We start from the raw sequence: 12,860 nt of genomic DNA on the forward strand, positions 1-12,860 counted from the left end.
GAGGGAGGTTCCCAGCCCTGCCCACATCCATTCCCTGCATCACCCCTGGGCAGAGTGACTCTCCTGGGAACAAGGGGAAAAGCCAGGTCCTGCCCTGGCTGAGTCATCCCGCTGCTGGTGAGACATGCTGCTGTCAAGGCCAATGGCAGGGGGAATCCCCCAAAGTGGCTCCTTTGATTCTGCTCTTTTCTAGCATCTAAAAGAGTCTCGGGGTTCAGTGCTGGTGGGAGGGGCCGGGTCGGTGTTGTAATAAAGGGACTGAGGGCTTTCCCAGCGTGGCAGAGTCCAGAGCATCTGTCTCCAGGGAAAGGGGGTGTGACATGGACTCCAGCCCCTTCTGAAACCTTCCCCATCGCCCCTCTCGCCCTGACAGGCTGAGGAATCACGTCCACGTTTTGCTCCAGATCGTCCCATCTTCCAGGAGACAGGGAAGGGAAATGGCTGTGATGGAACCAGCTCGGGTAGGGCATTTTCAGAGAGTTGCAGGAGGGGGTGTTGTAGATGGGGAGGGGCAGGAAAGACACAGGATGAACAAGGGAGGGGACAGGGTGTGTAAACCCCCTATGACACATTGAACTTGGGCCTGATTTTCTAAAAAAGGCCCATGGGGGGGGGGGAATTGCCCCATTTCTGAAACAGGAAGCACCCCCCTGGGGAAGGCTGGGAAAACTGAGCAGACTCCCAGTGCTGGAGCCTGGACCCACTACGCAGAAGCTGCGGTGAAATACGAAGGGAAGCTGTCAGGATTCCTGTCCCTGGCTCAGAGCTCTGCTTCCCGTAGCAGCCTATGGCTGGCAGGTGTGTGGGAAATGAGAAGGTGCTGCCCTTCTCCGTCTGCTGTGGGGAACAAGGAGCTCTCACCTTCTACCCACCCCCTGAAGCCACCTGGCTGCTCTGAGCAGGATGGGGGTAGGATTTTGCTTTTCTGGGCCTCCTCCCCTGTGAATAGTGGGACTGTGGCTGGGGCAGCAGGTGCTGAGTGGGGGATACTTGTTGTTTCAGATGCCGGTGACCTTCGAGGAGGTGGCTGTGTATTTCACCCAGGGGCAGGGGGCGCTGCTGGACCCCGCTCAGAGAGCCCTCTACAGGGATGTCATGCAGGAGAACTATGAGATGGTGACCTCGCTGGGTAAGCGATTCCCGTCCCCTCTGTTATTAGAAGCCTTGGGGTCTGCATGTCTGACTCTGGTCAGCTTCTTCCCTGGCCAGTTGGATTGGTGGGAGAGGGTTGCATGGTCCACAGCTCCAGTGTGAGACACCCTTTTATCCCCACATCTCCTTCCAGGGAACAGGGGAGTCAGAAACCTAATGGACAGGCTAATTCATCCCCATCTCTCCAGCTTTCAAGGGGCCAGAAGCAGGGTATTGCCGTGTGTAACGAGGCTGGTTCTGGCGGGACCCAACTGAGAGTGCCAATTCAGCACAAATTGCTTAAAGCAGGGGAGTTACGGCCCAAGGCTGGGATTTCTGTGCACACCAAGGCAAACCAAACCAGCCAAAGAGAGAAGACTTTGGTTTTACCCCCCTGGCTAACCACAAGTCACACAAGCAATTCCCTTAGACACTCCAGTTTCCCAGTATCTCCACCAGTGCCACTCGTTATGGGAACAAATGGTTATGAAAACCAATACCCCAGTAAAAGAAAAAAGGTTCTTTCGATCCCAAAGGACCAAGCCCCAGACTTAGGTCAATATACAAATCAGATCTTACCCACAAATCACGCTGTTGCCAATCCTTTAGAATCTAAAATCTAAAGGTTTATTCATAAAAGGAAAAAGATATAGATGTGAGCTAGAATTGGTTCAATGGAATCAATGACATACAGTGATGGCAAAGTTCTTGGTTCAGGCTTGCAGCAGTGATGGAATAAACGGCAGGTTCAAATCAAGTCTCTGGAGGACATCCACAGCTGGGATGGGTCTTTCAGTCCTTGGTTCAGAGCTTCAGTGTAGCGAAGTCCCTCCAGAGATCAGAAGCAGGACTGAAGACAAGATGGAGGAGCTGCAGCCGCTTTTTATATTCTCTTGCCATGTGGTCTGTCTGTCTTTGTTTCAAAGACAAGCTGTCCATCACCTGGCCTGGAAAAACCTCAGAGTTCTGTCCATAGGCAGGTCCCTGCATACCTTGCTGAGTCGCAAGGCGTGTCTGCCTTCTCTCAGTGGGTCAATTGTATAGCTGATGGTCCTTAATGGGCCATCAAGCAGGCTAGGCAGAGCTGGCACCAACTTGTCTGGGGTGTCACCCAGAAGCATAGCATAAGTTTGGAATACAGACAGTATAGAGCCGCTACTTATATCTTTAAATACAAAAATGATACATGCAAACAGATAGCATAATCCTAACCAGCAACCCATAACCTCATCTTAGATACCTTATTTGACCCCCTTTATACAAGATTTGGTGCCACTTTGGGACCTTGGTTGCAGCAATGTTCTATACGGTCCCAGTTCACGTCAATAACGTCACACCCTGTCTGTATTATTTCTCCTTCATACACTGTTCACTGGCCCTCTTGGGACTAGTTCCATAGATGGGGAGGGCTCTAGGTTCTGCAGGCTTGGAAATAGGCAGGAGTTTAACACCCGAACTGTGTGTGTGTCATCAAGTCCCCCAGAGCACACCTATCCTGAGACCTCCAAGTGGGGGTGTAACAACACCTCCTTCCCAGCTCCCAGATGTCATCTGCTCCCAAGGGGTCTGAGTTACCACAGTCCCATGTAGGGTCAGGTTAAACTCAGGGAATGTTCCTTGTCACAAATAATCTACCAAGACTCTATGAGCCCTGACCTTTCCTGATTTCACCCTGAGCAGGATTCCCCATTCCAAAACCTGATGTGATCGACCGTCTGGAACGAGGGGAAGAGCCATGGGTCCCTGATCTCCAGGCCGGTGAGGAAAGGGAGAGCCTGAGAGGCACCTGCACAGGTGAGGAGTCAGGGAAACTGAGACAGAACCATCTTGCGAGTGAAGGAAAAAGCTGGGATTCCCAAAATGTGCCATGAGCGAGAGCCCTCAGTTCTGCCCCATCTCACCCAGGTCAGGGCTGCAGTCAGCAGGTGTTGTATCATCAAGCAAAATAGCAGCCACGGCTTCCCACCCATCCTGTTAACTGTCGGGAATTTCCCCCCTGACTTTACTTCCCTGGTAGTGTTTGGGTGGGATCTGGAGGCAGAATCCAATGTCTCCATCTCCCCAACAGTCACTGTGTTGTTCGTTACCCCTGTGCTATTCCCCTTTCTGTCCTTTCTCCCCGACGTAGGCAGTGATTCTGAATTCTCTCTCTCCCAGCAGGTGATAGGACAGTGAGTGGGAACAAGGAAGAGAATCAGCAGCAGGAAGGTCCTCGGAAAGTGGAACCGCAGGAGATAGTTTTGAGAAGAGCTGAAGGGAATTTTTCCCAGTGCTTGGAACAGGGAGAAGCCTGGGGAGATCAACACAGATCAGAGATGCAGCTGAGAAACTATCCCAGGAAGAAACTAAATAAATCCATTGAACGTGGCGGAGGATGCAAGGATCTCAAGGAAACCACAGTCCAGCAGACAAGTCACAATGAAGAGAAATCCTACAAATGCCTTGACTGTGGGAAAAGATTCCATTTCAGTGAAAACTTTCTTAAACATGGGAGAACCCACACAGAAGAGAAGTCCTATAAATGCCTGGAATGTGGGAAAAGCTTCAGCGAGAAGTCAAACTTTATCATACACCAGAGATTGCACACAGGAGAGAGACCCTATAAATACCTGGAGTTTGGGAGAAGTTTTAGTCAGAGGTCACTCCTTCTTCCACATCAGAGACTGCATACAGGAGAGAGACCCTATAGGTGCCTTGAGTGTGGGAAAAGTTTCAGTTTGAAATCAACCCTTAATAGACATCACAAAACACACACGGGAGAGAAACCACATAAATGCTTGGACTGTGGGAAAACTTTCAGTCAGCGCTCAAACCTTATTAAACATAGGGGAATCCACACAGCAGAAAGACCGTATAAATGCTTGGATTGTGGGAAAACTTTCGGTCAAAGCTCGTACCTTATTAAACATAGGAGAATCCACACAGGTGAGAGACCATATAAATGCCTTGAGTGTGGGAAAAATTTCATTCGTCACTCACACCTCACTAAACATAGGAGAATCCACACAGGTGACAAACCCTATGAATGCATCCACTGTGGGAAAAGTTTCATTGAGAGAACAAAACTTACAAGACATCAGGCAATCCACACAGGAGAGAGACCCCATAAATGCTTGGACTGTGGGAAAACTTTCAGTCAGAAGTCACAACTTATTATACACCAGAGACTGCACACAGGAGAGAGACCTTATAAATGCCTTGAGTGTGGGAAAAGTTTTAGTCAGAGCTCAAATCTTATTACACATCAGCGAACTCACACAGGAGAGAGACCTAATCTATGCCTTGAGTGTGGGAAAAGTTTTAAGCACAGTTCATCACTAATTAATCACAGGAGAATCCACACAGGAGAGAGACCCTATAAATGCATTGAGTGTGGGAAAAGTTTTATGGAAAGTTCATCCCTTACTAAACATGGGAGAATCCACACAGGAGAAAGACCCCATAAATGCCTTGAGTGTGGGAAAGGTTTTATAGAAAGTTCATCCCTTACTAAACATGGGAGAATCCACACAGGAGAAAGACCTTATAAATGCCTTGAGTGTGGGAAAAGTTTCAGTTTGAAATCAACCCTTAATTCACATCAGAAAACCCACACAGAAGAGAAACCCCATAAATGCCTGGACTGTGGGAAAACTTTTGCTAGGCACTCATCCCTTATTAAACATGGAAGAATCCACATGGGAGAGAAACCTTATAAATGCTTTTACTGTGAGGAAAGCTTCAGTAAGAGCTCAGAGCTTACCAAACATCAGAGAATCCACAAGGGTGAGAGACCCTAGAAATAGCTTGACCGCAGGAAAAGATTCCATTTGACTTCACACGTCGGTGACCCACAGAATAGAATGTGGGGGAAGCTGCATTTGGTGGTCCTGGAGTATCAGGCACCTGCAAATCCGCACAGTGAAGAATCCTCTGAGATGTTCTCAGTGTGGAAAATGCTCCGAGTAGAGCTAACACCATGTTGGACATCAGAGACCCCTCCGCACAGCAGGGAAATTCTCTGAGTGCCCTGATTAGGGCCGGCCATGGTGAGAAACCCATTTCCTCGTTCCCTCACAGATCGGGGGCATTTGGCTCCCAGGGATCCATCTGCCCATTGCTGGGGTGAGGATCCAGCAGCAGCCGAGCAGCAGCTGGTCAGTGACAGACTCCCCAGGCAGAGGAGGAGAAGCCCCGATCAGCCCCTCCTCCCTGCTACAGCCCTGGCTGCTGAGCTGATGGGCCACAGGTGGGGGTTGGGAGAGAGAGAAACTCCTCCAGACGCTCCCTCTGCCTGGCTAAAGTTCCCCCCTCTCCCTTCCCCTCCCAGACGGGGTTCCCCTGCCATGAGGATGAGGAGAGGGACACTCTGGCCAGGCCCCACCTTCACCCTACATACCTGTCCCCATCCCCCATCTTCCACCAGCCCCTGGGCTGGGCTCCCCCACTTACCTGGAGCTGTTCCCTGCAGGGGGAGTGTCCCTGAGGCTGGTTACTCCTCCCCTCCCTGAATCCCCCAGGGTGCTGGGCTCTGGGGGCTCAAATATTGAGGGACTAGGCTGATGGATTCTGGGGAGGAAACTGGGGATTGAACGGTTGGGGCTGGTGGAGCTGGGAAGCAGGGGAGCTGGGTGCTGGGGCTATCGAGTGTTTGGGGATGATGGGATAAGAGGCGAGGGAGAGCACAGGGGTAGCAAGGTGCTTCCTCTCCTCACTCGCCCCCTCTGCCCCTTCTCCCTGCCCCCACTGCATTCAGACAGCACCACTGGGAGGGGCTGATTCCCACAGGGCCTTTTGTGGGAGGCCTGGAGATCCCACCTCTGACTCCGCAGCATCAGCCTCCGAGCGTCTGTCTATGGTAGGAATCGTGGTCAGGATTAGCCAGTGCATTTTTGTGACCCTGCACTGGATTTCGTAGTGTAAACTCACCCTGAGCATTTTATGTGTAAGACTCATGTTTTGTCATGGATATTTTTAATAAAAGTCACGGGCAGGTGACCTGTCCGTGACTTTTACTAATAATATCCATGACAGTATGGGGAGGGAGAAGGCTCCAGCACCCATTGCTGCTGGGGCTCTGGGGTCTTATGGCGACTGGGCAGCTGCAGGGGCTCTGTCTGGGAGTTCCCCCCACCATTCTTGGCTCAGAGCTCCTAGGCCTCCTGCCACCTGCGGCAGCTGGGAGCTGTGGGGAGCCCCAGCCGCCCATGGTGACTCAGGGCCATGGGAGCAACCCACGGCGGCCGGGAGCAGCTCTTGGCTGCCACCGGTGGCAGGGGGACCCCGAAGCTCCGAGCCACCATGGGCTGAAGTCACAGAGGTCTCTGGAAGTCGCAGATTCCATGACTTCCGCAAATCCATAACAAAATCATATCCTTACTTATGTGTTCTGACCCCCTCCCATTCGCAGAGTGATCATTAGTCCCTGAGTTCCCCCTTTGGGGCTGGATTTTCTCATTCCCAGATAATCGGTCTCACATTACTCCAGGCCCTGCTGAAAAGCATTAAAGTGTTTGTACATTTTCTCCCTTATGCACCAGAATTAACTAGATGCTAAAAAAGTGGGGAGCAGAGACAGTAAAATGTGGTGTTTTAGCTTCTGTGCTATTTCAGGGCGATGGGGTGAATCCGAGGGATTCCCTCTTTCCCCCAGCACCGTCACTCTCCACACTCAACACAGCAGCTTCTGTCCCAGCAATGGAAAGTTTTATCCTGTCCCCGTTCTACCCCTGCACCTCCCAAGGTGTCACTTTCCGCCGTGTCCCTGGCTCTCCATGCTTAGGAATCACAGGTTTGATGTCTATGATCTTAAGTCAGACTCCGGAGGGCTGGAGAAGGAAGTGTCACAGACCTGGGAGCGGGCGGGGAAATCCCAATGAACCTCAAAGCACAGTTTGACCTTTCAGATCTTATAGCCCTGTTTCTATCTGTTGGTAAAATTGCTTTCAGTTTTTGTCTAGGCTAGTCCAGAGCATTTGTAGATGGGAAGGTTTTTTGTCTTTCTTGCTCATGCTTTAATTATATTGATGCTCAAACTTTTGCAACTAATACAACCAAATAATGAGGCGAGAAATGAAGCCTTTTTAGCCACTTCAGAAGAAAATAGGAACCTTTTTCCCCCCTGATTTTGAGTCTTAAAGGATTCACTGAGATTTCACTTTATGAATGTGAAAGTGTTTTATAGATTGTGGGTTTTTCTCTCTTCGTGAAGGCCGTTAGGTCACATACTTTGATATTGGTTTAGTTTGACAGGATGTCGCTCAGATTTGTTGAGGACTTCACGAGACAAATGGTCATTTGCCAAAATCGTCCTTTTTTAGATTTTATTCTAATCTTTATATAACCCTTTGTCATGAGATTTTTGTGTGTGGTTTGAACAACGACAGTGATCAGTATCTCTCAGCACAAGCACTGATGGTGCGAGCTAGAGTCACAGTGCGAGAGGCTGAGACTGAAACGGGGAATGAAGTTGCTGCCTGATCCCTGCAGAGCTGTGAGATACCGTTGGGAGGGGGAGAAGTTGGGGGAACAGAGCTGGGAAACTGCTGGGTTTGCTCCTCAGAGCCAGACGGCTGAAGCTCAGAACTGTGAACTCGCTGCACCAGTGCCAGAGAAAAACTAGAATTGGACTGTGAGTGTCGCGTGAAGCTGCCCCTGAGCTCTAAAGGGCCATGGACAACATCCCAAAAAGAATGATGGGGGAGGGGGCAGCATCTCCCTACTGCTGAGATGCCGAGGTTGGGCACATGCAAGAAGGGAGCCAGGGATGTCAACAGACCTGGGCCAGCCTTGGAGCCAGGCCGACCCCCAGCATTGAGGCCAGAGGGAAATGGGGAACCTGACAGCCCACCTGGTCACCGTGACACTGCATCCCGTATTCTTCACAGAGACACTATTACAGGGGTGGGCAAACTTTTTGGCCTGTGGGCCACATCGGGGTTGCAAAACTGTATGGAGGGCTGGGTAGGGAAGTCTGTGTCTCCCCAAACAGCCTGGCCCCTGCCCCCTATCTGACCCCGCCCACTTCCCACCCCTTGACTGCCCCCCTCAGAACCCTCCACCCATCCAACCCCCCCTGCACCTTGTCCCCTGACTGCCCCTCCCAGGACCCCTGCTCCCCCCCGGAACCCACCCCCCTATCCAACCTCCCCGCTCCCTATCCACACCCCCACCCCCTGACAGGCCCCCCGGGACCCCACCCCCTATCCAAACCCGCTGCTCCCTGTCCCCTGACTGCCCCAACCCCTATCCACACCCCCGCCCCGTGACAGGCCCCCCGGGACTCCCATGCCTGTCCACCCCCCCCTTCCCCGTCCCCTTACAACCCGCCCCCCCCCCCCGAACCTCCGCCCCATCCAACCGCCTCCTGCTACCTATCTCCTGACGGACCCCCAGGACCCCCTGCCCTTTATCCAACCCTCCAGCCCCCTTACCATGTGCCGCTCAGAGCAGCATGTCTGGCAGCCGCACCGCTCGGCTGGAGCCAGACACACTGCCCTGCAGGAGCGTGCAGCCCCGCCGCCCAGAGCGCTGCCTGCATGGCAGCATGGCTGCGGGTGAGGGGGGACAGCAGAGATGGGGCCGGGGGCTCAAGAGCCGGGCAGGACTGTCCTGTGGGCCAGATGTGGCCCACAGGCCATAGTTTGCCCACCTCTGTACTATTATGATATGGTTATGGCATAACTAGGATGTATTTTATACAAGATAGGACATGTGAGATATCATTGAAAAGGTTATGATTTACTGAATATGATTATCCTATTTGTATGCATCTATCATTTTTGTATCTAAAGTTAGGAATATTGACTGTGTATCTGTATTACAAATGTGTTTACACCTGGGGAACGCCCACTAAGCAAAAGATTGGCAGTCTAAATGGCTGGCTGGGAAGGGCCATTAGAGAGAACAATAGATCTTCAACGAAGCTAATCTCCCACCAGGGAGCCTTCCTGAGGAAGCTACAAACCACCTCCAAGTCATGGCTGCTGGGATGCTACAGGGTCATGTGACCAGATCACCTGGTACTGGACTCCATCTTGGAGAACCAGTGTTTTTCCACTGAAAGGCATGGGAACCAAGCTTGGCCCACCATATGCAAAAGCTATTTAAGGCAGGGGAGTGACATCATCATGGTTCTTCCCTTATTCCCTGCCCAAAGGAGACTCTGGGAAACACCTGAGGAAATAGGACTGAACTGGGGGGAAGTGCTGAACCCAGGCTAGAGGGGTTTCTAGCCTGTGAAAGGAATACCTGGGGAATTTTAAGCTGCAAACAAGGGCAGGTGGCCCTGTTTAAGAATCCCTGAAACCGGTTTAAATCATCATTTAGGGTGAGAAGTTGCTATTCATATCCAATTTCTTTAGTATATTAAACTTAGATTGTGTCTTGTGTATTTGCTAGGTAATCTGCTTTGATCTGTTTGCTATCCCTTATAATCTTTTAAAATCTATCTTTTGTAGTTAATAAACTTGTTTTTGCTTTATCTAAAACCAGTGTGTGTGGAAGACATAACTTAGAGCAGAAAGCTGTTGTCTATTCCTCTCCACATTAAGGGAGGGGGTGAATTTCAGGAGCTTACGCTGTACAGTTCCCTGTGCAGTGCAGGATGGTATAATTTTGGTTTTAAACTCCAGAGGGGGGTGCATGCCTTAGGAACTCTCAGGTGCCTTATCTGTGCCTTCCCATGCAGAGCTGATCACAGAGTCTGTATGAACTCCAGCTGGGTGTGTCCCTACCTGTATGTGTGCTGGTAAAGTGCAGACTGAAGCCTGGGAGAGGGCTTGGCAGGCTGGTCACAGCAGTACAGTGTATAGGGGGCACAGGCTGGTTGGATAGGGGGGCTCAGTGGTACCCCAGTTCCACATGGCACCCTAGGAGGAACCTGTCACAATTCCCTCCCCATCTACTGCAGTGTCCTGCGTGGGGACAAGAGAGACTGTCTCTGCCCCACTCACCCCACGCTGCATCTCTCTTGTGACTAAGCCCCTGTACCTCATGTTAACCACTTCAAGATGGTTATGATATATTGTATATAAAGAATGCCTGGTGAGGAATCACTGGAAAACTGATGATCTGCTGAACATTATGCTGTTGAAATGTGTGTAACACAACTGCATGTAGAATGGTGAGATTTTAATGTATGTTTGTTACTAGGGTGACCATATTCTAGGTCCCCCAAAAGAGGACACTGATGGGCAGGAAGCTGGAGGGTTAGAGTTGTGGGTGCTGGGGTGGGGTGCGGTGCGGTGGGGGTATTCATGAGGTGAAGGCAGTGTTGGTCACCGTCACAGTGGCAGGGTGCTGGCACAAGCCCAGAATGCAACGACAGGCATCAGTCAGGACCTACCTGTGGGACCCCCTCCCCAGGGCTGGGAGCTGGGGCCTGGGTGGGTTGGATCTGGCAGCAATCTATCAGCTGTAGATGCAGGGGCATGGACCAATTGGGAAGTGACCAATCAGGGCTTTTATGGGAAAACCCTGCTCAGACAGAGAAAGCAGGCTCATAAAAGAGGCTCTGTCTGGGAAAATCCAGATGTATGGTAACCCTATTTGTTACTGAAATATGTCATCGTTCTGGGGAACGTCCACAGACTAACTCCTCAGAGATGACAATGGACCGACCGTGGGTGTTAGAAAACTCTTATCTGGCCATCCACCAATAGGAAGAAAGGGGTAAACAAAGAAATTTACAATTCATCTGAAGGACGGTTTGGAGATCATGTAAGCCATGGAGTTGCCTGACCCAGCAAAGACTTTTCCACTAGAAAGGGTCTGAGTATAAGAAGGCGGGGGGGGGGAGTCTGGTTACTTCCCCTCCCCCATCACTACTTTCAGTAGCATGATCACTTGAAAGACAATAGGAGCATCATTGAACTGAGGGGAGTAGTCCTAGTTGGAAGGCTTTCCAGTGAGCATGGACTGCTAAAAAAGCTTTTGTGTGAGAGAAATCCTTTTGCTTGTAAGGGTACGTCTACACGCCACGCCAACATCTATGTATATTAGGTTGACTTACAGCCACCACAGTAATGACTGCGGAAGCCGATGTCCACCTGACCCTCTTTGGGTCGGTGGGGCGCGTTCTCACCAGGAGCACTTCCACCAACCTTAGAGGGGTAGTGGGGGGAGCTGAGAGCCCAGTCTCTCAGCTCCAGTGGCAGCTTCCTCCTAGGAGCCTGACTGCCCCACAACTCTGGGTGGGCTTCACCCCTCTCCACTCCCTGTTCCCTGCAAAGAGCAGGGTAAGCCACCTGGGGCTTCTTGTCCCCCCAGCGTTCCCCTCCCAGTTTGACACCAGATCATTGAAAGCTACAGTCTTTCAACCAGTTGTGCACCCACCTTATAGTAATTTCATCGAGACCAACGAATTCCTCCCTGCTGGTCAGAACTGAGTCTAACCCGGCTGCCCCCTGGTTACTTCCCCCATCATCAGAAAGCAGAAGTCCCTGATGCATTCCCAGGACTTATTGCACATTGGGTGCTGCTAGGATGGCCAGGTGTCCAGTTTTCGACCGGAAAGTCCAGTTAAAAAGGGGACCTAACAGTGTGCGGTCAGATCTACTGACTGGACACCCAAAGTCAAGTTACTATGGGTAGGGGAGGCACTGGGTCATCACCTGCCCCTGCCCCTACTCAACCGGGGCTGCCTCCTACCTGCATTGAGCAGCTCCAACTCCCAGCCCCGGCTCCACAGGCCAGTCCCTCCTGCCCCAGGCAGGGAGGTGGAGAAGAGGAGTTGATGGGGGGAGGGCAGAACCTTGGGGGAAGAGGCGGAGTTGGGGCGGGGCCTCAGGGGAAAGAGGCGGGGCAGGGGAGGTTCCGGCTCTCCTGCTGGAGTGTCCGGTTTTTAAATATTACCAAGGTGGCAACCGAAGTAGCTAGCTGAGAGGCTGTGAAAAATATGAACAAGCATACACATATCACTTTTCACAGCAGCAGACTTAACTAGCTAGCAATAAATAAATTATGATGTTGATGTGTCTCTGGGTAAGGGGACTGTTGGACCCTCAATGACACTTAGTGGGGTTGGGGTGCTTGGTTGGCCCTCCCCAGCACCAAAAGAAAGGGGAACGGCCAGTGGGAAATCAAAATCCTGAGACTGCCAGTGGGGAGGGGTCAGCACTCCAGGTCAGCCTGATTGACAGGACAGGCAGGCCAATGAGGGAGTCAGGAGCTGTCCAGAGCCGGGTGCTGTGAGCAGCTGGGGAGAGCGAGGGGGGACCCTGGGCAGTGGGCTTGCAGCCTGGACTGAGAGGCAGATCATAACCGTGACTGGGGTCGATGCTGGGAAGAAGGGTCCTGACACCTAGAGCATAAGGGCACCTGGCCACCGCCAGAGCAACTCTCCAAGCTGCTGCATCCCGGCAGCACAGCCAGGGCCTGGGCAGGAGGCCTGGGACCTGCGAGGAACAGACTGTGAACTGCCCGGGCATTCCAGAGGCGGCTGGTTGTGGTTCATCCCACAGAGCGGGGTGATGTGTTTTCCTTTCACTGTTCCCATTTTTTTTATTACTTGCTGCTGAACTAATTGTATTTGTTCTGAACTCTGCAACGCTCAGGGAAGTGTCCAGAGCAGAGAGAGCACCCCGGAGTGGGAACACCCTAGACCCTGTCCTGGGGGTCGAGCCCCACAGGAATGCTGGGTCCAGCCTTGTCCGGGTTACGGGGACTAGAGTGGAAGGGGAGCCCTCAAGGTCATTCAGGTCTCTGGGTGAAGGGAGTGGGAGTGAAGACTCCACCTGGGTGGTGTATAA

General features: G+C 51.8%; 1 protein-coding gene across 1 annotated transcript in view; it reads left to right on the forward strand.

The window, feature by feature from the left end:
- The first annotated feature begins 373 nt into the window (after nucleotides 1-373).
- The window catches only part of LOC141998044 (uncharacterized), a 55,304-nt gene continuing 42,817 nt past the window's right edge, over nucleotides 374-12,860 (forward strand). Inside the window, exons 1-4 of the mRNA XM_074970684.1 lie at nucleotides 374-461; nucleotides 1,003-1,129; nucleotides 2,812-2,925; nucleotides 3,289-4,900. Of these exons, the coding sequence (XP_074826785.1) occupies nucleotides 438-461; nucleotides 1,003-1,129; nucleotides 2,812-2,925; nucleotides 3,289-4,900 (1,877 nt within the window). The 5' untranslated portion in view covers nucleotides 374-437. The remainder of the gene's footprint in view (nucleotides 462-1,002; nucleotides 1,130-2,811; nucleotides 2,926-3,288; nucleotides 4,901-12,860) is intronic.

The sequence above is a fragment of the Natator depressus genome, chromosome 14 (assembly GCF_965152275.1).
Source record: "Natator depressus isolate rNatDep1 chromosome 14, rNatDep2.hap1, whole genome shotgun sequence".
In the NCBI taxonomy this organism is placed as follows: Eukaryota; Metazoa; Chordata; order Testudines; family Cheloniidae; genus Natator; species Natator depressus.